The sequence below is a fragment of the Mixophyes fleayi genome, chromosome 1 (genome assembly GCF_038048845.1).
Source record: "Mixophyes fleayi isolate aMixFle1 chromosome 1, aMixFle1.hap1, whole genome shotgun sequence".
NCBI lineage: Eukaryota > Metazoa > Chordata > Amphibia > Anura > Limnodynastidae > Mixophyes > Mixophyes fleayi.
The window spans coordinates 155,824,130-155,849,890 of record NC_134402.1 but is presented as its reverse complement, the minus strand read 5'-3'; the positions used below and the strand labels follow the sequence as shown (position 1 = coordinate 155,849,890).

The window sequence follows — 25,761 nt, the reverse complement described above, 5'->3', positions numbered from 1 at the left end:
GTTCTGGGGGTATATTTACTAAACTGCGGTTTGAAAAAGTGGAGATGTTGCAACCAACCAGATTCTAGTTATCATTTATTTAGTACGTTCTACAAAATGACAGATAGAATATGATTGGTTGCTATAGACAACATCTCCACTGTTTCAAACCCACAGTTTAGTAAATATACCCCCTGGTGTTAGAAGAATTTGTTTAAATTTGTAGTATTAAAAAAATTAATAATTATACAAGTTTAAGCTTTGAAATTAGTGGTAATGCAGATCATTATCACTGAATACTGAATATCTCATGTTATATTGTATGCTGCACTTAGTGTTAACATATAGTATGGAAATCACATGTTTTTTCTGCTTTGTTTTATTGAAAGGTCTTGCCATTTCCCCGTGTGTGAGATCAGATGGAAATTCAACAGCACAGCCTGAAACTAAAAGTTTTCCATGCCCCGAGTACATAGAAAACTGCTCAGGTAATGATTGCAAGCATCCTGTGATAATATTGTAGCGCTTTTAAGAAAATACTGTATAGTGGCTGATTGCATTTATGTAGGACTCAACAATGCAGAGGAGTCAGGCAAGTATACTCCATGTGGCGGCAGTGACCGGCGAGAGAGCATGATAAATGTGAAGATATTACTCACAATCGCTCTCATTCAGTGAGAGTCAGATTTACATCTCTATAACTTGTAGGCATAAAACCTAAAAAACAGCCTCCAAACAACTTTAGCACCCATACACACCACTCTTCCCACAAAGCACTCACATGCCCACTTGCTCCAAAACTCCACCACATGCTACTCTGACCTGCCACTTACTCCAAAATAGCCCCACACGCCCTTAGACCCCAAATGCCCTCAGATCCAATTTTAGTCAAACCCGATCCAATTTTAGTCAAACCCGATCCGTTATTGGACATACCAGATTTAACTATTACCCTCTGCTAAAGACATAAAAGCGTGAATTCCTCCCCCCTTCTCCTAACCTTCCCAACCTGTTCTTCTTCCCCCCCCCCATTTTGCCCCACACTACCTCCTTATCCCCTTTTCTTTCTCTTCTCTCCCTTACTTGTATAATTTAAAACAAAACAACATCTCCATGGTACCATGTGCACATGAAGCTGAATTTGTTTCGCAAAAGCTATGCGAGAAAGTGTCATTCATACTGTCAAACTTGTATGCGCATTTATCATCTCACTAATGTACCCTTCAAGAGTTTTATATTTTGTAATACTGCTCAAGATAAGATGTTATTAATAAAACATATTGTGTGTGTATGTGTGTGTATATATATATATATATATATATATAGATGTGTGTGTGTCGAAGTGTTCTGTATACGGTGGTAAGCCATAACGCCAATTCTTTTACTGCTTTGATTGTAAAACCATAAAATTCCATCCACTTACATTTTTCGTACCGCCACTACTAAATTTCCACTTTGACCACTGTGTGTATATAAATATATATATATTTTTTTAAATCAGATTAACTTTTATTGCATTTTTTTTTTTACATTTTCTAAACAACAAAAAAGCCCATAACATTGGACTTAATCCCCAATTATAACCCACACAGTGTTACAGGTATTATCAAGTAACCATACACAATAGTATCACAAAGGAAAAAACATTGACATTCACATATATAAGCCAAGGTATGCACACCTTCCACAGTTTCAAGATGCAATAAAATAATATCACAGTTTTGATAATACAGAATATAATCATTGACCTTAATGACTCAACAATAGGCGGCTGGATGTCTGCCCCGAGCATTCATTAGGAGAGCTCCACCTCCCTCAACCCTTCCGTAACATATGGGGATATCCTCCATCTGTACCATATTCTTTCATACTTATCCACTAGGTTCCTGCTGGTGTACATGAACCTTTCATGGCCGACTGTATCGTTAACAAGGTCGATCCAGCTACTCAAAGTCGGGCCTTCAGGTGCCATCCATTTTCTAGCTATCACCACCTTTGCCAACATAAGTAACGTGTTGATAAGCAGTCTAATAAGTCTACGGGTTTTTTTGTTTAAGCCCAAACCGAATATAGAGAGTTTTGGAGTCAAGGCCACCACTCCCACCTCCAATCTTTTAATACAATCCTCCACCTCTCCCCAAAAGGATGAAACCAGCGGACATTCCCAGAGCATATGCCAAAAATCTCCTTTTTCACTCTTACACTTAGGACAGAGCACCTTCTGACCCCCACTAAACTTAGAAAGCCGATGAGGGGTGAGATACGCTCTGTGTAACAGAAAAAACTGGACCTGGCGAAATCTGACTGATGCAGTGACCTCTTTCGGGCTACACAACACCATATCCCATGCCTTGTCACTAAGTCTCCCCAAATCCCCCTCCCACCTGCATCGCAGCTCCGGCAAGCCCCCTTTACCAGATCCTTCCACCAATATTGAATACAGAAAAGAGATTTGCCGTCTTTGGCCCAACCTTGACAGTTGCACCCTTAAGGAGTCTGCACTAAAGCTCGGGGCAGCTCCCCGAAACTGCGAGGCCAGAGCATGTATTATATTGTAGAGTCACCAGGCTCCAGCTACCTCCATCCTAATCATTTCTCCAAAATCCAAGTTATCCCAGAGTGGAGTGCACGGATCTAAATCCAATCCACCCCCAATCTGGGCTGAGAGTCGCCAAACCTTCATGGCCTGAATTAACAGGGGGGGGGGGGGTCCCTCCCAACCTTTCTTCCAGCCAGGAGAAACTGCACACGTGTATGATTAGATCCTGTCTCAGAGACTAAAAAATCGTGCAAATCTACACCCAACCGCGACCGGAACCATACCTCAATATGCGTTAACTGGGAAGCAAAATAATAAAGCCGTAGATTCGGCAAAGCCAAACCCCCCGACCCTCGAGAGCGATATAAAGTAGTAAGCTTAACTCTTGCTCTCCTGCCTGCCCACACCAAAGAAGCCATGAGACGTTCAATATATCGAAATGTGCTATGAGGAATATACACCGATGACTGCTGCAAAACATACAACAACTTTGGTTGGATTATCATTTTGACCAGGTTAATTCTACCTGTGACCGACAGTGGCAGCTGCTTCCATACCCCAATCCGGCTCCTAAGATAATCAATCTGAGGTTGGACATTACGCTGGATATATTGACCCATGTCACTGGATATCCAGATACCAAGATATTTAAATACCGGGATCCATTTAAGAGAAGTCTGCAAAGCTTGACCCAAAGGGCAGGCACCCTTAATCGGAGTTACACTGGATTTGTCCCAATTAATCAAAAGCCCAGAGTACCTGCCAAACAGGATAGGATATGACAAAAAGAGCAACATATCATCTGCATAAAGGGCAATCTTGTCCGTCCTACAGCCCATCCTCAATCCAGTAATATCTGGCTGCATTCTAATCATACATGCCAATGGCTCTATGGCCAAGGCAAATAGAGTGGGGGACAAAGGGCACCCCTGTCTGGTACCTCTGCCCATAACAAATTGACGGGACACAAAGCCATTTACACAGACTCTAGCTGTAGGGGAGGAGTATAGCAGTCGAACCCATTGAATGAAAACCGGTCCAAACCCAAATTTCAACAGCACCGCCCACAGATACCTCCACTCCACAGAGTCAAAGGCCCTAGCAGCATCTAACGACACCACCAACGCCTCCTCCTCCACAGGGTGGGGCAACTGCAGATGGCAAAAAAGCCTACGCAGATTTATAGCCGTAGATTTACCCGGGATAAAACCAGTTTGGTCAGGATGTACAATCTCACTAATTACCCGATTTAAACGTGTCGCCAAAATTTTTGCCAAAATCTTAATATCCGTTGTCAATAGCGATATAGGTCTGTATGATTCTGGAAACAAGGGATCCTTTCCCGATTTAGGGATAAGAACTATAAGGGCTTCAGACATAGTATAAATATATATTTAATTATTTCTTATTTTATTACGCTAATACCATGATAATATTAATAGTAATGGGACCAACAAATAAACGTTCATGTTATGCCATATAATAGTGCCCCCAGTTTATATTATGCCACAGTAATACCCTCAGTTCATATTATGCCACAATAATACTCCCAATTAATTTTATGCCACACATAAATCACCACAATCCATGTTATGCCACATAGTTGTGCCCCCAATTCTTATTATGCCACATAGTTGTGCCCCCAATTTAAAGTATGCCGCACAGTTGCCTCCAAATCAAAGTATGCCACATAGTTGCTCCCAATTCAAAGTATGCCACACAGTTGCCCCCCCAAATCAAAGTATGGCACACAGTGCCCCAATTAAAAATATGCCACACAGTTGCCCCCAAATCAAAGTATGCCACACAGTTGCCTCCCAATTCAAAGTATGCCACACAGGTGCCCCAAGTCAAAATATGCCACACAGTTGCCCCAAATCAAAATATGCCACACAGTTGCCCCAATTCAAAATATGCCACACAGTTGCCCCAATTCAAAATATGCCACACAGTTGCCCCAAATTAAAATATGCCTCACAGTTGCCCCCCCCAATTCATTTTATGCCTCACATGAGTGCCCCCAGTTCATTTTATGCCACAGTAATGCCCTCAATGCATTTTATGCCACAGTAATTCCATCAATACATTTTATGCCACAGTAATGCCACCAATTCTCTTTATAGCTCAAAGTGCCTCAAAATATTTTTAAGATACACAAAAATTCACCCAATGACTATTATGCCTCATAATGTGACTCCAAATTTTTTTAAGCCACACATTAAATGGCTCCAATGAATATTCAGCCGCCCAAAAATGCCCCCAATGACTGTTATGCCTCACAATTGCATAAAAAATAATTTTAAGCCACTAATAAATGAATAAAAAAATTATATAATTGTGTACTTACCTCTTCCAGGCGTGATCTGGTCCGCAATGGTGCTTGGGGGGAACTGTGCAGAGCTGAACTAAAAGGAATAAATGACAGCCGGTGAAGAGCTGAACTGCAGCTCTTCTCCGGCTGTCATTTATTATTTTCCAGACACTGAATTGCTGCGCTTGCGCAGCAGTTCAGCTCTTCTCCGGCTGTCACTTAGGACGGACAGCGTGCCAGGACGCAGGGGGCTGCGTGCCACCTTTGGCAAAAAAGTTATCCATGAAACATGGCATGACAGACACTTTTGTGCTGGACTGAGTGCTTTTGTTTAAATGAAGTTTATCACTTTTATAAGTTTTGGAAATCTTTTACATCTATGGGTGGCAGTGAGCCTATAAAAACTCAGTGTGGGGAGAGAGCAGCGGAATTAGACAGTTCTGTGATCGTGTCCACTCCTCACACATTGTTAAAATAAATGTAATAAATTAAAATACAGGGTTACCTGGTGGTGATCTCTCTGCTCTCACCTGCTGTAAAAAATATGGGCTAACTAGCAGTTAGGGGCCCCTCCCATCTCCTGTGAGCAGTGGAAGCTGGGGTTATCACAGGCCAAGGAGCTCGCAAGCGGAGGGCAGTAGTATGGTATCAGGACACCCTGCATTACTGGGCTTATAGACAACAGCTTACACCACCACCTACCAACCAAGCTATGTGCATCAAAGGTTTATACGCAGATATACCGTTCATAAACATAACAACATTTATTTGACTTTTTGCAACATAACATAACATAACAGAGATGCCTCACCACAGTTATTGAGATGTTATTGAAAGTCAAACAGTTCTCACAATAAACTGCACTGTAACAACCCAGGGTACTTGATGGAAGACTATTAGAAGACAAGCAGGAAAGCCTTCCTAGAGCATTAGGAGTGCCTTAGCCACCAGTATGCATCTACGGTTTCTCTGTTAAGCTGTAGTTGCCACCACATCTGCAAATCCATCTGCAACTGGTGCTGGATCTTTTCCTTTTCTGCAGGCTAGGAGGAGTGCACTGATTCCCCAGACCTGACTCACACTGAATTTCCTGGATTTCTGTGTTACTTGGCCTTTTATAGCTTGCTTGGTTCTTCAGGTACCTTCCTCCAGGAGAAAGGAGACCTTGAGGTAGAGTCATATATGGACATGAGGCAGTGGCTATCTTGCTTCTTTTGCTGCCACACTACAGTCACAGATGCTAATCTTGCAGCTCTCCTGTCCCATACTTTACCAGCAGACCTTAAAAGAGCAGACAGTTATAGTATCCTTGCAACAGCTAATTAAGTGAGGATCTGCTGCTGGTAACTCCCCACCCCCTCTCTGGACACATGTTCACATCTTTGTCTGATGAATGGTTTCCAGAGGGAGACCATTATTACTAGATATTGCAGTGCCAGTGTTATTTTGGTTTCTTAGTTACCCACATACATCACTAATACCCAGATAGCTAGAACAAAACTTTTATATTATTAGCCCTTGGATTGGCAATTTGTAGAGGAGTGTACCTTCTATTTTCCATGGACTTGTTTAATAAAATATTGAGTACAGCTCTGATTAGCCTGTGGTCTGATCCCTTTGAAAACAACTCTTGTGCACATATATGGCATTCTCTGTGCTAGCCAAGGGTGCCTATGAAAATTACACAAGCCAACACTCCTGACCACAAGCACAAATGCTAGTGTGTATAGTGTTCATCTGAACCATTGGGTACGATTGCTACACCATTTACAAGGATCATGAGACAGTAGTATTGCAATGTGACGATTTTGTGTTGTCTCATGCAACATTGGTGTCATACGGTGAAGATGACATTTTACCTCTGCTTGATAAATCAAACTCTGGTATGGGCACAAAATGCAAATTTGCTCAGAAAACTCCACGTTACTAAGTAAATTGAAATGAATAATGAAGTAATGAAAAGTGCCTCTTATCAAACTTTCTTAGAATCACAAAAAGTTAATAGGTGGTAAACAACACAAAGCAATCTATGTTTGTAGCTACTGGCAGCAGAGCCTTACTAAAATAAATTACATTAGACAAATCATTTAAACACCTTTTGTAGCACATCTGAAAAGCACTTAAGCCCCCGCCCCAAATTAAAGTCACCATACTGCGAAGGAAACTGCAATATATCATAAAGTGCATCCAATACTACACAGTGTAATCACTACCAGATTTATATTACCTACAATCTTACAAACAAGCACCAGCAAATGTTCCAAGCCAATAAATGCAACCCATATATAATCTTAAAGGCCAGCAAATGAAATAATCAATTTGGAAAATGTTGTGTGTTGTGAATAGTACAGTGGCTTCAGTTGAGGTCAACATGGAACAAAGCTCGTAAAGTCAATCCTTATCCAGCATATCATCATCATCATCACCATTTATTTATATAGCGCCACTAATTCCGCAGCGCTGTACAGAGAACTCACTCACATCAGTCCCTGCCCCATTGGAGCTTACAGTCTACATTTCCTAACACACACACACACACACACACACACACACACACAGAGAGACTAGGGTCAATTTTGTTAGCAGCCAATTAACTTACCAGTATGTTTTTGGAGTGTGGGAGGAAACCGGAGCACCCGGAGGAAACCCACGCAAACACGGGGAGAACATACAAACTCCACACAGATAAGGCCATGGTCGGGAATTGAACTCGTGACTCTCGTGCTGTAAGGCAGAAGTGCTAACCACTGAGCCACCGTGCATATGGAAAGTCATCATGGTCTCCTTTGAGAGAAAAAAAGGCAGATCTGACAATTGGGATGACTGTTCAAAGATTAAAACTACATTTCAATTGTACATCTAGCATTATTGGCCTTTGCGATGGTGAGGGTGATGATGTAAATTAACATGCTTAATTTGGGTAATTAATGACTTCTGCTGAATCGAAATGGCAATTACATAGATGGTATTATTCAAAAAAACAAAACAAAACCTGTACCCCTTTTATATGACAAAATAGAGAAGGTGCTCTCAAAATCTGCTCATGCCACAATGCCTATGTGGTTTAGTGAATATGGCCTCTAAATGGTTTCATTACAGAGTGAATAAAAAAAGTCTGAAGCCATAGGGCCACCAGCAACACTATCTTTATCATTGTCATCTTCATCATCATCATTATTGTCTTTGGCTGCCACACTTTTAAATAATGACAAACTGAAGTGTTGTCATGCCATCATACATGTAAATCTGACATCACATGTAGTAAATAAAATCCTGGCATACATTAATGGTGAAATTAAGCACTACCTGTCATCCAGACAACTGAAGATTGGCAAAATGGTATCTGACAATAGTTTAAATATCATTGCTGCCTTGTATCTCCTGTTTTGCTTAGGAAACCTAATAGTACAGAGATTATTTTGTACTTATTAAGAAATTGAAAGCATATTAGCAATGCCAATATAGATGAGTGCCCATACTGAGCAACAAATGTTTTTACCTTGTTACATAAAATTACTAATAGTTTGCCACAACCTCAGTTCATATATGATCTTCAAAATAGATGTGTTTCTACCTTTACTATGCTTTAGGGACCATATGGAAAAAGAAAAGGTGTCAATAACTATGTTATGGTATGTCCAAAATCTATGGGAAATGTATTGTCTTTTACCCAAGGTAATAGCTACAAATGGAGGACATTGGTAAACTTTGTGTGTCACTTTGACGAAGCAGGCAAATTTGTCAGGAGGGATGATTATGACTTTCTTAATAATTTACCTAATAATTGCCAGCAATTCTTAACGTAATCCTTAAGTTTTGTGCAGAAGGATAATGAAAGTGCACAAACCACACACACAGGGGAATATTCAATTGACGGCGGGATCGCTCAAAGAATATTACCGTTAATACAATAATTACTCGCTGGATTTCAGCTCGCAGCTCCCTGAGCTGCGAGCTGAAATCCAGCGAGTAAATTACCGTATTAACGGTTTTCCCGCGCAGGATTACCGTATTAACGGTAATATTCTTTGAGCGCGGGATTTTCGGCGATCCCGTCGTCAATTGAATACCCCCCACAGTGTCTTAATACAAATATCTTTCTTTCAAAAATATTTATCAATTCAACTGTCAAACTTCACAGTGATAAACGTCCTCAAGTAAGAAATTAGATCCAGCTGACCACCTCAGTGTTTTAACAAATCACCAGTGACATATAATCAAGCTCATATCTTCTCTTTTTTAGGTGTTTTTGTATCCAATTCTCTTTTGTGTATTCAACATCAATCATTAAAAATAAAAAATATATAAGAGCAACATAGTGTGGTACCTTGGAGACATGGCCTGCTTGGCATTGGCAGCATCTCCAGGGGCTGTGCCACACTTATGTTAAGTGTGTGGGCTTTGTACTTTGTTTATTATTTACCAACCTGCATGTGTTGTCATTAATACTCTTTTTGATTGCGGCTGTAATTGTTGATGTTATACTGAGATTTTAGTGGTCAGTGATCTAATAATGCTTCAGTGACATCATTATTAATGTAATGTGTTGTGTGGTTTTATGAATGATGCAATAAAAAAATCCTTAAGTATGGGCCAGTTAAAGTTGCATCCAACCTAAACAGCCCAATTTCCTGAATCCTTGGTCAGAACATTAAGAGCCTCACTTATAGTTGGAAGTATATGTGTTCAGAACGTACAGAGGCAAAATGCGTACACGAAAAATTATATTTATGTATGTAGCATATGATCAGTTGGATGCACCTCAAGGTGCATTCAATAGCATTTGCATCTGGCTTACCTCAATCATACAAGTGTGTTTACTTATGCCCCGATAGTGTAGTGATAGATATGGCTTAACAGTGTTAGTGATAAATGAAAAATTTGCATTACTCTATTTGTCCACAATACAATAATGTAATGAAGTGAACTATGTATCCAATACAAAATGAAATTAAGTGCACAAATGTAGTATACAAATATAAATTAAATTAAATAACATATTTTGTTTTGCCCTTCCAATGGGAATCTTCTTCCCTGCAATAGTACAAATGGAAATATCAATAATGTAATGTGAATAAACAGCTGTGACTATATATAATATAGCTGCCATGCTAATGATTTAATTAATTGCATTTGGAGGGGTCGATGTGCATTCAACAAATCATAAGCAGCTAAATAATGCTGCTGTTACTAATCATCATCATTGAATATATCCAGCCCTTCAGCCCCCGCAAGAGAAACATCTTTTAAAATGCATATCTGTGAATACACCATCATCCAAGGGTGTCGCAATTACGAGACACACACATATTGTACATATTGCCTACACTTGCCCACCCATGCCTACAACTATCCCACCTCTCCAGACATTAGGAGTTGCAAGTTAAGGAAGCACAAAAATGTATGTATATGGACATATGCGTGGTGCATGTATGGAAATGCATATTTTACACAAAAAAGCCCTCAGAGACATACGTCAAACTGTAAATAAGCCCCAACTTTATAACAGTCTTATCAATCAATGTACTATATAGTCATTTTTTATTTAATGTTCCCTGCTAAAGAATCTATATCAAATAAAATACCAAACATTATTTTACGTGCATCTTGATGGCAAGATTATATATGTGTATATCTATCTATCTATCTATCTATATATATATATATATATATATATATATATATATATATATATATATATATGTACACCTGCTTGTTAATGCAAATATCTAATCAGCTAATCATGTAGCAGCAATCCAACATAACAGCATGCAGGCACAGTCAGGTGGTTCAGTTATTGTTCAGACTGAAATGGGGAAGAAATGTGGTCTAAGTGAATTTTGACTGTGAAATGATTGTTGGTACCAGACAGCTGGGGCAGACTGGCCTACTGGCAATTCTGGCAAATGCCAGAAGGGCTGATGACTAGATCGGCCACTGTGAACTGACTATTACATCCTACCTGAAAGCTAATGGGACCGGCCATAGCCTATAAGTGGCTGGTTGCTGTAATGTGGGGCTAATGCTGGTTGCTGTAATGTTGGGGGTAATGTTGTTTGCTCTAATGTAGGGGGTGATGTTGATTGCTGTAATGCTGGTTTCTGTAATGTGGGGGTAATGCTGGTTGCAGTAATGTTGGGGGTAATGTTGTTTGCTCTAATGTAGGGGGTGATGCTGGTTGCTGTTATGTGGGGGGTGATGCTGGTCGCTGTAATGTGGGGGGTGATGCTCGCTGTAATGTGGAGGTAATGCGGGTCACTGTAATATGGGGGTAATGTGGGTTGCTGTAATGTGGGTTGCTATAATGTGGTGGTAATGTGGATAGCTGTAATGTGGGGGAATTACGAGGGATGATGTAATGTGGGGGTAATGCTGGTTGCTGTAATGTAGGGGTATTCATGATTGCTGTAATGTGGGAGTTTTGCTGATTGCTGTAATGTGGGTGGGTGTTGATGTAGTATAAGTGTGTGTGGAGTTATTTATTGCTGTAATTTGGGTACTTATGGTATTTATTAATGTATTGGGGGTGCTAACAATGCAATATTGGGGGTTATTAGGAGAAATAGGTATTTTTGTTGAATGCTACTGATTTTATGTTGGAGCTGGTTGAGGTGCCTAGAGTGTTCATTAGTTTTGCAGCTTTCCAGAAGGGGAACAGTATCTATTCCTTTTCCAAACAGGGCCCCAGCCTTCCAGGACTTGGCCAAGCAGTAACTGAACAAAGTGGCGGGGGGGTCTTAATTAAATGTGTGAGGTAGGCTATTAATTTAATGGCGGAGTGTAGGAGGGGTCTAATTATCTAATGGTGGGTGCTATTAATTTATTTGTGGGATAATGGTGGGGCTATTTATTTTAATAGTGGGGCCTATTAATTTAAGGTGAGGTAACAGGACCTTTAATTTAATGCTGGGGTGGTTTGGGGCTATTAATTGAATATGGGGCTGAGTTGGGGAGGAGGGCTATTTATTAAATAGGAATTATTTAATGGTTATGGGAAATGGTTATATTAAACATAAATGCTATTTCATTTATTGCTATGGCTGTTTGGAGGAAGGGAAATAGGTTTATTAAATTGGAATACTATTAATTTAATGTTGGGGGCTCGTTGGAGAGAGATAGGTCTACCTATTAAATGTGTAGCTATTTTAATGTCAGGGCAGGTTGGAGGGAAATAGATCAATTTATCAAATGTGAGTACTATTATTTTAATGTTGGGGGTGGAGGGAGTCCTAATTATAAAACAAGGGTTTTTATTGATTTAATGTCAGAGATAGTTGGAATTTTCTAGATTTCGTGTACCCATTTTATTCCACATAGGGTCCCAAACATTCCAGGATCCAGACAAGCAGCATCTAAATACACCAGCAACCGCAAGTGGTGAAAGTGACAAGAACAGGTAGGAGAGAGCAGGGCAGTCTGACAACTGTCCTGAATCTGGGGGGGCAGTACCAAATTTGGGTGTCTGTCTCGCTTAGTCAGGATTTGGTCGGACTGCAAGGACAGTTGGAGGCTATGTTCCACTTCACAACGTACATGCACCTAACAGTAGCGCACACAGTATTGCCTGTGTACTTATCTAAAATGAAAACCATATTACATCATAGGGGCACCCGTTTCTTAAGTGCCCCAGGCCCCCCAGAGTCTTAATCCAAATCTGGGACAGGGTGTCAGATTGACACCCAGTGCTCTGCTCAAGCCCTTTTGCTGGCAAAAACATCAGGTTTTTTTTAAAGCAATAGGGCTTTTTGCACTTTTATAAATCAGCCCCTATGTTCTGTACTGTAATAGAACAATATTATGTCATCTATTGCTATAATGTGATATAAATATCTACCCCATTATAATCAGCCAGGTAATTAAAGAAAAAGGTGCTGTAGGAGGAAAGAACATATAAAATAAAATGCATATAAAGTGAGTTTGTTTTTTGTTGCATTATTTTTTTTCACTATTTAAATTTGTCATTTATAATAATAAAGTACCGATGGATTAAGCAACACTAAAAAAAAGTTTTTTAAAACATTATGGTTTTATGCATTTTTATGGTACTCCAGGTACTTTCCACAACAAGGGAAATGACCAGGATGGGTAGAAGACCAAGCGTGATACATAAGTGTGTGCCGATGCCTCGGGTTGCACTGCACTAGCATTGCCACATCAGCTTACAACAATATCCTGCAAGGAGCCTCACAGCAGGTGGGCCGGTGTGCTTTACATGCCAGGGCTGATATTTAGTCCCAGTCCAGCCCTGCCAGACAGTGTGGTTCGAGTGTCTCTGAAACTGCTGGTCTCCTGGGGTTTTCAAGCACAACCATCTCAAGAGGTTACAGAGAATGGTCTGCAAAATATCCAGTGAGCAGCAGTTCTGTGGGTGAAAATGCTTAGTTGATGAGAATGGTCAAAGGGGACTGGCCAGGCTGTTAGACCTGACAGCAAGGTGACAGTAACTCCAATAACCATGAGTTGCAACAGTAGTATGCAGAATAGTATCTATAAACTTAAAGCATGTCGAACCTTGATTTGGATGGGTTATAGCAGTACCACTCCTCAGAGCCGTAACTAGGCAGGTGCGGGCGGTGCCGTCGCCCAGGGCGCAAGCCCAGGGGGGGTGCAGCCGCCTGATACCTGCCTCTACTCGCCTTGCGGAACTTCACAGTCTCCTCTTCCAGCTCCATCCTTAAAATCTGCCACTCAGCGCTGGCCCGATTATTACCATCTTCCTCCTGTATATGGCGCTGTGCAGACCGCAGATTGGCAAATAGGACTTTTCGTCACAGAATTCTCAAGAGTGCTTCTTGTCTAAACTACGAACACACCAATATTAGCACAAGAGATCGAACTATAAACTAATAGTTTGTCTCCAGTTCTTGTGCTTTGTCCTGGAGAGGTATCCATTTTCACGAATATAAAGGATCAACGAGACTCATAATGTGACAAATATGGCGTCTGTAAGGAGACCATAGAAGTATGTAAATTTGTAGGAGTTATCACGGTAAATTGACAGCTTTCCCCATGTCTCTTCCTGGTTACCGGCTGTGTACATGGAGAGAGAGAGAGACGGTAAAGATCAGTGCCCCTAGGGACGAGGCACTACGAGACTTCCAAGTTTCCCTTTATTATGCAGTTTAAGCTCACAGTCTTTAGTTTTATCACTGACCTGACTGCCAGGTAACAGGTTATACAGATCTCAGCACAGTGCAGAGGCAGAGCTGTCACGTATCAGGTTATTCTGTAAATCGACCTGTAGCATTACACTTGTTGTTTTTATAGTGTGTCTCTGTAGTATGTTTCTTTGTTAAATAATAGCGAAGAGTATGCCAGCTGATTGTAAATAAAGAATAGTAATGCTTAGCATTATTAAGTATTTTATATATGAAGTTCCTATTAACCTGCAGAGCCGTAACTAGGCAGGTGTGGGTGGTGCCGTCACCCAGGGCGCAAGCCCAGGGGGGGTGCAGCCGCCCGATACCTGCCTCTATGCCCAGGCTCAATCACTCCACACAACGCCCTACGTGAACCACAACTCTAATCTCACCAGCTATATCGCCAGCTTTCCCCAACTCATTCCCGGCATCAGAAGCAGTGGAACGCATGTGCAGGAAGTTCGGCATTTAGAACGCAAGTTTGTGTTCCAAATGCCGAACTACCTGCTTTCGGTGGAACGCACTTGCGTTCCACTGCTTCTGATTCTGGGAATGAGTTTCTGACCCCGATCACTAAGTAAAGAGCATTACTCTAAACTACCTCACTGACGTGATCGCATTCAGCTGTGTGATAGGCGCGCTCTGATTGGTCAGCGCTGTAGCCTTTCACATCTCTCCATTAAAGTTTGCAGTTACATCCTCTAAGTCCGGGCACAGAGGGGCCAGGGCTGTCTGTGCGCCGTAGTTCTGTGCTCCATGTTCCCTGTCTTACACCGCTGTTCAACACCCGGCAGCTGTTGGAAAGCAGGCCACGTCCCGTTTCAAATATGCAAATTGAGGATTTTGGTAGGTAAATTATAATGTATGTATCAATAAGACTGATAGGGAGATGTGTTTTACAAGGTAGAATAGTTTAGTTAGCCCTCCTATAGCCCAAAAGCCTATTGTAGGTATACTGTTACAACATATTTAACGAAATAGTGAGCTAGGCATTTAATATAAGTGTAAGTACAAGGTAAGGTACATATAAGTACAAATACAGACAGCATTTGATCTATATTATGTCACTCCCATTTAGATGGGGGGCACAAATGTCTAGTTACGGCCACTCCTGTCAGCTAAGAACAGGAAACTGAGGCTACAATGAGCACAGGTTACCAAAAGTGGTGATTTAAAGATTGCAAAAACATTAGCTAGTTTGATGAATCTTAATTTCTGCTGAAACATGCAGATGGTAGGGTAAGATTTTGGCATAAACATGAATCCTTGGATCCATCCAAGAAGTGTCATTGTGTCAATGGTGCAGTCTGGTGGTAGTGGTGGTGTAATGGTGGGCAAAGGGTGTCCTACCAAGTACTAGAAATATGACCTAATAAACTGCCCACTGAGTGCATATGTGTGTGTAATATAAATATTATGTGTTTACGTTTCCTGACACAATGGCATACATTACCCATTTGTGACATTCAAATTTCTAAATCCCTAAATAATTTTAAAGTGTTAAAAGTTACTATAGATTAAGAAAAAAGTTTTTTTTGTTGAGATATCATCAGCGTATATAGCTTATATAAAATAGTTAAAATAATGTCATATAATAAACATTAATTTAACAATTAAATAGGTAATGGAGGAAATGAGAAGCTCACTCTAGTATGAAAAAACAATTAAAAAATATAATCAGGAGAACAGGATTATGAAACATAGATGGTATTCTCTAATAATGAGATTAACCTTTAACCATTAACCTTGTCTCAGTATGTCTAAAACCTTAGCATAGTTGGCAAGCCTACATTTGTCATAAATGTCTTAAAGCATGGGAGTAACCGACAAACTAAATCCTCTGGGTTCAGTCATACCTATCTGCTTTTCATGTGCTTTTAATAAACACATAAAAATAGGGTGAATAATAGTCAATGGTGCCCTTACTATCATTGTGTTCTAAAATTTTAACAGCATATTTAAGATTTTAGAAAGCAGAGCACCATATTTGTTACACGTTAATGCATGCTACCACTATAGTACTGTATTTGTAATAGTGCAATGCATGAAAACCACATGGAAAAGTACGTGTATGAATCATAGTTGCCAAATTTCTATTGTTGCCATCCAGGACATGCCGGAGGGGGGAGTGCCTGGAGGTTGGAAGCGGCTGCGATGTGGCAAATCACGTAATTTAGGCCCCGCGACAACAATAGTAAATTTGTCATGGCGGACGGGGCCAAGATTTTTAAATGTGACGCGAATTGCAGCATTTAGGCTTCTGGCGGGCAGGTTACGGGAGAATTGCCTGCTCTCCCTATCCGGAATTTGGGAGTCTCCTGAACATTCAGTGAGAGTGGGCAAGCATGGTATGAATCATACATTAGTTTCAATGCATTTATATTCATTTTCAATTACATCTAATATAGGTTTGACTCTCACTTACTTATATTGCTTAGGTTTGCATTTAATATGCGTTTGATAGATAAGTTTACATATGCTTTAATTACAGTTTTTTAAACATGTATCTGTTGCAAAACAGGAAGTTGTCAAACGTGAATGAAACGCTTCTTAAGTGCATCTCTTTGCTTCCATTGTGATGAATGGAAGTCATCAACTACATTGACTCTCATCAGAGTCACATAAATGAAGCAATGAACATTCAAAAAGTACATGTGCTTAACTTGCTTTTGAACTGCATCTTAAATGCAGAATCTTAATGCCAGTGGGTACCTTGTGCTTGGAAAGACAGATCATTTATATTGTGTACATAATGTGACTTTAGAATTTACTCCTGTGTCTACATTTGCCCCATATATCATTTCAAAATACACCTAAATGTACTAGCCAGCTCAATTCTAAATTACTGTGTAAAAATATAGATATAAAAAGATATAAAAAAGATGCCTTGTAATAAAAGCGTCCTGTGAAGGAATTGTTCAATATGGGGATATACTGTATCATATGCATGTAAATAAACAACAGTTTATATTTTATTAGTTCATCCAGTCAGTGCTTTGTTCTTTCAGAAATAATTTGAAGGCCACAGAAGTACTTAAACATGGTTAATCCTGTTCTCATTCATGCCAATGATGCTACATTTCTTTTACATGTGTATGAATACTTCCTTGCAGGGATTTCTGAGCCAGCAAAATGGAGGGGTCATTTCTCCCGATGTCCAAAGTCATATCGACATTATTGTGTAAAAGGAAAGTGTCGTTTTGTTTCAGCTTTGAAAGAGCCAGCTTGTATGTAAGTGTTCACAAAAAAGAGCTTACCCTTTAACATTTGTGTGCTTATTAAAACATAAACATAATGTAAGTAATAACATATGAACTACATAAATTCACTTGATGCGTTATTATGACCCAAAAATAAATAAATAAACAAAACACGAGAGAGAGCTGCTGCGCATGTGCACCGCCATGGATGCTTCTTTGACAGCGCCGCGGCTGCTGTATAGGACAGTGCCGATATGGTGGCCACTTAGATACCGCGCAGGAGGGGTTTCTGGAGACTCAGAAACACCACCTGCGTGCGCCACTGGGGGTTAATTCACTAAGCCCTGATCTTTCTCATCCATCATTAATGGTGCAAAGTTATACTTCATTTTCATGTGTAAACCAGGACAATAGACCATCACACTAGCAATTGTCTCCACCTGTGAGTTGTCTAAATGAAAGTTTTAGGTGGGTAACTTGTTTCACCCTTAAAAAAACACAACAGCGATACACACATCGAATTACACACCAAGGGCCTGATTTAGAGTCAGATTCAATTTACACTGAAATTGTAAGTGGAAATTGCCTCCTGTAATTTACACAGTATTTAAAGTGGCTCGGATCCGTGCTACTGAGAATACTGTGCAAATTGGACAAACATGTCTCTTTATCCACCTTATGGGCCGGTGTGCAAGTGTATCACGCACAGCGCCCTGTAAAGCAGATAATTAAATAAAAAAATTAATGTAAAAAAAATAAAAATTGTGCTTCCCCCCATAAACAGCATAAGGGATGGTTATGCTGTTTGGGAAGGGGTGCACACCTTTTTTTTTAATTTTATTTATTTTTTACTATGTTTTTTAATACACCAAGGTCTCTTGCGCCAGCTGAAAGCACCCGCAAGAGGTATGTCTCCTAGTGTCCCATCTGCGGCTGCTTTCACCTCAGCATAGCATGTAAAGAGCGTGAACACGGCTTTACATTGCTAGGCTCACCCACTACCTTCCCCGCTCCACCTCACTAAGCGCTGAGAGGTGCAACAGGATGATCCGTCTCAGTCAAAATGCAAAACTGAGACGGATCCTTAGCTGGAAGTGCTTTTTACACTGATCAGAAAGATTTGCATCTGACTCTAAATCAGGCCTCAAGTGCGTATTTTCATCCTAGTTAGTGCCCAATGCTACCTTAATAGAATAGGTAAGAGCACGCTGGGTATATTATGTAATAGGCTGCAAGGACATAATAGGGGAATGACTATGAATGAAAATTAGAGATTCTATGAGGAAATGTCGTGTGGAGCAATTAATGAAGCTATCCTATCAAATAGGATCTGGTGAATCAGTCGCATAAGCATAATAAATGTTATTACATTAGAACATACCACCCCCATGTGGTAAAGGATGGTAATACCATATAGCAAAAAAAAGTTAATATGAGAAGCAATCAAAAAGAGAAAAAATTATGTAAATTGTTATTTAAAGGGAAATTAAAGTCTTTCCACCTCATTCCATTTATAGCTCGTTTTACTTTTATGTTTATTAGTGTTCTCAGTTAAGTTCCCATTTATGAAGTGATTCTAAAGAACTTGCTCATAATACTGAAAGAAACAGCTGTGCTTTTGGTGTTATCTGAACACTTGGGACCTCATTTAGAGTCAGACGCAAAGTCCGTTTTAGGCGCATCCAGCAAAAAAACACTATCACGCATGTGCAGAAAGCACCAAATCCGCCTGCATCTTGGACGCAATTAACACTTGCGACAGCTTGCGACTCACTACGAGAGAATGGGAGGAACGCAGAATTATGAAGGCATGACCATGTAAATACATCCTAGTCGCAGTGAGGCCCAGACGCAACACACGTCAAAACAGGGCTAAAGCTGTGCGGCAGGAATTAGGTGGCGCAAGCGTTAGCTAGCTGCAGGAACTGCTCGCAGCTCGATAGGTTATTACGAGTGGGGCAGTACGGTGGCTTAGTGGTTAGCACTCCTGCCTCACAGCGCTGGGGTCATGAGTTCAAATACCATCCATGACCTCATCTGTGTGGAGTTTGTATGTTCTCCCTGTGTCTGCGTGGGTTTCCTCCGGGTGCTCCGGTTTCCTCCCACACTCCAAAAACATACTAAGAGGTTAATTGGCTGCTATCAAAATTGACCCTAGTCTGTCTCTCTCTGTCTGTATGTGTGTGTACATTAGGGAATTTAGACTGTAAGCTCCAATGGAGCAGGGACTGATGTGAATGAGTTCTCTGTACAGTGCTGCGGTATCAGTGGCGCTATATAAATAAATGGTGATGATGATGATGTAACTGGGGTTGCTTGCCACTCGTAATACCCTACCAAGCCGCGGCACCCTCCCACTCCTACACTTCTTAAACGGATTTTGCGTCCGACTCTAAATGAGGTCCTTGTTGTGCAACTTCTTTGCTTTCTGAAGTAATTATTTTTAATAATGCATCTTTTGTTTATTACTACCCTTGATATTATATAACCTCAATCAATAAGTTTCTTGTAATGTAGAGTTTATGCAAAGCACAACCTGTTATTTATTCTCTAATTTGCCTGCAGATGTGAACGGGGTTATACTGGATCAAGATGTGAATACCTGGACTTATTTTACTTAAAAGAAGACAGAGGACAACTTGTTGTTATTGGCCTGATTGTTGCTATGGTGATACTCATCATTGTCATCATTTGCATATGCATCTGCTCTCAGTAAGATACTCGGCTAATATGCACTACATTTTAATGTGTTTGCCTCTCTACTGTTCTTAAAAGTAATTAAGCTGTCTCTGCGGTATGTATGTATATATATATATATATATATATATATATATATATTGTTATTATAGAAAGAGGGATGATGGCGCCAAATCTAGTAGTGCTAACTGGTACAGAACGTCCAGGCAGTCAGTATTACTGTATATAGAGATATAAATACAAAGTGTTCATCATGTCAGGCTGGTATAAACAGTATAAACCAATGTTCATAATTCCTGATCATATGCCGAAACACAGACAGAAGAAAGCAGGAAACAACGTTTCAGATGTATCCGTGACAATCAGTAGCAAGTGATATAATACTGACTGTCTGGACGTTCTGTACCAGTTAGCACTACTAGATTTGGCGCCATCATCCCTCTTTCTATAATAACAATACTTATTTCTCGATCGGAGTACCATCCGAAAATTAAGAGGGAGGCTGCCTACTCTTATGAAGAATAGTGCACACCAAGATCGGTGATTTATATTATTATTATTATTTACTCTCTTATTTCGAGTTTGAGCGCCAGTATTTATTATATCTAATAATACATACATATATATATATATATATATATATATATATATATATACATATATATGTATATATATATATAGTTGTAAAACCATATATATATATATATATATATTAGGAGAAGTGGCGTTTCACTTCGACCACTGCGTGTGTATAATATAGGTACACACTGAATTTCTACGGTATATACATTGTGATGATAACACTGGAATGGTATATTGGGCAGGTATGTTTGTCCCTGGTTTCTGACCTATATGTTTAAAAAAAAAAAACACAAAAACAGGGAGATTTCTGTGGGACAGAGCTTTCTGAAGAGTGTGTTCAGCTTTAGGAAAAAGCTGTTAAGTGTCCTTGGGGTATAAATGGAGACAGAAGGGTGAACCCCATTTTATAAGGCCCAGTCTGGATCTTCTGATCTTCCGACCTGACAGCAGACTAATTAATGGTTGCACCTGAAAGGTGTGTCAAAAAGATGTTAGTGTGATCAGTCTCAGTCTCTACTCTGCCTGGGGAAAGGGACTGCAGGGTCTCTATTGGAGATAGTCTGATATCTGTTGTGAGTAATTATATCTGCTGGAACTTCTAATGTTTTTGTTTAGTTTAATATACAGGAACGACAAGTGTTTATTTTGATGTTACCTCATAGTTGCCTACTCTCCCGGCCTAGGAGACTAACAAATTTTTGGGAGCCTGAATCCTGCCCGCTTCTTTGGTGAAGTGGGTGGGGACGGGGCTAATTGCGTAATTCTGGCCCCTCCCCCTGCTATAATAGGACGAAATTGCTATTGTATCGGGACCTAATGATGCAATTAGCATGGCCACACGCCCAAGACACGGCCAACTATGGAGATCTCCTGGAGGGGTGATCTCCAAAGTTGGCAGCTATGAGTTATCTTTGTTTTGTCTGCTCAATAAAACTGTCTGAGGCCAGTTGTACCAAAACCTTAGACTTGTGTGTTGGCTGTTGTACACTATCATCTACTCCAGGAGATGGCACCTATTCCCCTATTCCGGTTATGACACAAATGTGTGTGTGTTTGTTTTAAAAATCTGAACATGAATGAGATTCTTGCGTGCACCAAGTCCATTCAATCCTCATCTGAATATTTAACAATTAATTATTTTTAACAGTCATTGCAGAAAAGCACACAGGAGAAAAATGAAAGCAAAGGAAATGGAAAACCTGAATAATGATTCCACAAGAAAAATGGAAGAAACACATTTTGCCTAGAGGTAAATTCAGATCAAAATTGTTAAATCATATGCAGCTTAAAGACACTTTTCATACGCCTCTGCATATCAAATTTTGAGCAATTTGCTCTGCAAACGAGACTGTGCAAATAATATTGTGTCCGTCAAGCATCTGAAATCTACACAACTTATTTGACATTTCTTAGTTTTTGCAGAAGACTGGACAGTTATATAGAAATGTAGGTACTCTGTACATATACTTTATACTCTGTAAAAACTATATGTATGTAGGTGGTAATACTAGGTACACATATTATATACATTATTATTGAAATATTTTGTAATAGATTCTAATCGTACCTGACAGACATAATCAAGGTTACAAATCATAGATTTGATTTTAAAATGTGAATATTGTATTTTTTTTTAACAATCAATTTAAATTAATTACATTTTGATTCACTCATTACTGTCTATGAAGAAACATATACATTTATGTATTTACACAGGTTACAAGGAAGCTACCTGCGGGCGGGTTAGATGCTGCTGTTACAGAAAAGAATAAGCTCTACCATTGTGTAAAAATAAAAGAATGACACATGGAAAGGATCAGAACTATGGCACTTTTGAAAGCTGCAATATGTATTAATCTTCAAACAGTACCTTCTATTTTTATGTAATCCTACAGTTATAATGAGTTTTAATATTTATTGATATATGACAAACATTTCTGTTGCCACAAAAGTGGATTATGCTGTGTAGATTGTTGGTTTGTCTTAATTTAAGACATGTCAAACTTTCAGAAAATACAGTGTGTTTCTTACAATATACTTCACAACCTTTCTCAGTCCCCCACTCTACAAGTAAGTGTCAACTAAATTGTTATTTTATTGCAAGTATTATTGCAAGTCTAATTATATATCAAAGACATCCCTGGATATATCGGATGCAGAAAAGTTATTATTTGTCAATGCCACTAACATATCTCTACAGACCTCTGAAAGATCACATTAACTGTACTCTAATATTGAAGAATGCAATGTGTGGAGAAAATAATACTATTTCTGGGATTTACTAACCTGTGGTTTACAGAGTTTTTCAAACCACTATATTTCAGAAACAGTTTGAAAAAACCTAAACCTCTTGCTGAAAAGATTTTTGAAAACAAAAATTCAGCTTTATTGTGGAATATAAGCAAAATTAAATTATTAAAATAGGGAAGTGATCCCTCTAAATTCCTCAGTGACAAGTGTGGGGACCCCCTGTCATAGTGGTAACCAGCCCCAGCTGGCCAGCACAGGGATATGTCCCCCCTTACCCATCAGAGGTTACCAGCCCTGTGCTGAAGAGCACTGGGACTCTTTCTGACCCTCTATTGAGCTGAAACAAATTATACCATTCTATAACATTAACACAAGGAGCAAAGTGCCTTACAGTTTATCCAGCCGGACTGTGTATGTATGAAGAGGGGTTAGTTCTTGTTTGGTAAATAATGAAAACAATGCAGACATACACATATACCTACTTACACTGCACTAATACAATAATTGATACACTACATAATAATAATAAACACACAGAGACCTGATAATTGTGTATACTCCAGTTATGTATATTCCAGTTTACAACTTCCTTCCCTGTACTTTTCCATCTGTTACACTCTCTTCCTCTCCAGGGAGTATATTTGCTAAACTGTGGGTTTGAAAAGGTGGAGATGTCGCCTATAGCAACCAATCAGATTCTAGCTATCATTTATTTAATACATTCTACAAAATGACAGCTAGAATCTGATTGGTTGCTATAAGCAATATCTTCACTTTTTCAAACCTGCAGTTTAGTAAATATACCCCCAAGACTCAAAACAAGAACACTACCTGCTTAGTATCCCAACTCCCAAACTAGACACAGCACACTGTCATTTCACGTGTCCAGCACCATGGTTCATCATGCCTAAAAACAATGATGTTGGAAGCACTGACCTCTGTACAACCTATAGTTATGTTATGCAGTTTTACCACTAAGCTGCAATAATCCCTACTTTTTAACTAAATGATTAGTGTTTTTCTATCTTGGGGCTAGATTTACTAAGCTGTGGGTTTGAAAAAGTGGGGATGTTGCCTATAGCAACCAATCAGATTCTAGCTGTCATTTTGTGGAAAGTACTAAATAAATGAAAGCTAGAATCTGATTGGTTGCTATAGGCAACATCCCCACTTTTTCAAACCCGCAGCTTAGTAAATCTAGCCCTTGGTTTTCAATGGATTATAAAAGATTGCATCTAGTTTAGCTACTTCTAAAATACAACACTAAGGGGGAATTCAGTTTCCCCTGAAACACCGCCGCGTTATAGATATTACCGTTAATACACTTTTGCTCGCAACTCAGGGAGTTGTGAGCAAAAAGCCGGCGTTAGAACTACCGTAAAAACGGTAATTACGCGCACTATTACTGTAATAATGGTAATAGTTTTAGCGCGGCGGCACTTCGGGGGGAATTGAATTCCCCCCTAAAGGGGCTGTTATTTTATTTTGAACTACGGCTACTGTCAGCATCAAGGTATTTTGTTGGAAAATAACCAATAGATTCTAGCTTTGTTTTAAGACAACAGTAGCAGTGATGGCACTTGCAGGTTATACAAAGGTACTACTGGAAACATTAATGAAGTTGAATTTTGTAAATGCATAAATGGAGTGAAAACAAAACCGTTTTTCTAATTAAACAAATTGCTATTTTAATTGTATTTACTTAGATAATACTATTACTATAATATGTTTTACATTTCCCTAGACATTTTAGAGTGCTCTTCACAGTACCTTTCAGGCAGTTTATTAGTTTTTCTAAAACTGGTATCATTTTCTTTTCTTTTTTATTATCAGGAAAAAGTTTTAGACATCATAAAACTAATTTATGTGGCACAGTTAATTTTGAATCATAATGTGCATGTGTTCTTACTTCACACTTTTTGTGTGTAGTCTCAAGAATTTATTTTTATACAGTGATTTTGGAATGATAACTAGTTGAATGTAGATAAGTGTATTTGACCTACAATATTTCATTAGAAGAGAATAAGTATTTGCTGCTCCTGAGGCATCAATATGACTTAACAATTCAACTGATAAAGGTACCCCACATGCTACATAAGGTGATAAACTGTTACAGTGATATCTCAAAATATGCAAAAATGTGTAATACATATCAAGTAGAATTTAGTCGCTGCATGTTGTAATGTATGCGCAGCTGAACTTAAAGAACTACACCCTGACACTAAATTATAACATAAATTCCCAGACCGCCATTATAAACTAACAGGTGTCTGGTGTCCAGGAGTTGTGCCATTTGTCAGATACTCACTGAGTTGGCACCTCTGTAACAGAATAGTGAATTTCAGAGATTTAACGCCTCCAGCACTGAGTGGACATTTGCTACAACATCCATTTGGTGCTCTTGGATTCAATTCTCTACTGCCTTTTACAGTAAGAGTTGACCACAGAAGCACCCTGTCTTCTTTCTAGCTGATTTCGGGTGAGGGTACAGAGGCAGTACAGTAATAAGTGTACAATGCTTATGTGAATATAAGACAATACTCCACAAAATGTTTTTAATGCTGTACATGTCATAACTTACACACAATGTACAAAGAAGGTAATTTTAGGCAGCATTTACATTTCCTAGGCTTACTAAATAAATTTCAATATCTTGTTAGGAGTGCAGACAAAAAATAATATGTGGTTTACTTTGCAGAGAAAAATTGAGCATGGACATTTTGGATATGCCCCATCTGTGCTCCAATGATGATGTGTGAACGGCACACATGATCAATGATCAAGTGTTTATAAAGTCTCTGGACAATACTGAGTTTTTGAGCCATGCCTCTATTTTAGGACAATTTTTCCCATTTTATATTACTATAGAATTTTTAGTTAGGCTCATATGTAGATCCCAAAAGACTATTCACCTAACCCATGGTGAAATTGTGTGTTATGGATTTAAAAGTATAACATTTTAATGCTTGGTATTGCTGGTGCTTGAAAATGAGATACACACGAGTAACAATTAATTATGTGCTTATTGTACCTTAAAGGGGAAAAATCATGTATGTGATTTTA

At 39.3% G+C, this 25,761-nt stretch overlaps 1 protein-coding gene across 1 annotated transcript in view; it reads left to right on the top strand.

Annotated features, from left to right (window-relative positions):
* Positions 1–24,395, top strand: part of BTC (betacellulin) — a 51,273-nt gene extending 26,878 nt beyond the window's left edge. The window contains exons 2-6 of the mRNA XM_075202218.1: positions 369–467; positions 17,083–17,200; positions 19,735–19,881; positions 21,596–21,697; positions 22,165–24,395. Of these exons, the coding sequence (XP_075058319.1) occupies positions 369–467; positions 17,083–17,200; positions 19,735–19,881; positions 21,596–21,695 (464 nt within the window). The 3' untranslated portion in view covers positions 21,696–21,697; positions 22,165–24,395. The remainder of the gene's footprint in view (positions 1–368; positions 468–17,082; positions 17,201–19,734; positions 19,882–21,595; positions 21,698–22,164) is intronic.
* Positions 24,396–25,761: the final 1,366 nt, after the last annotated feature.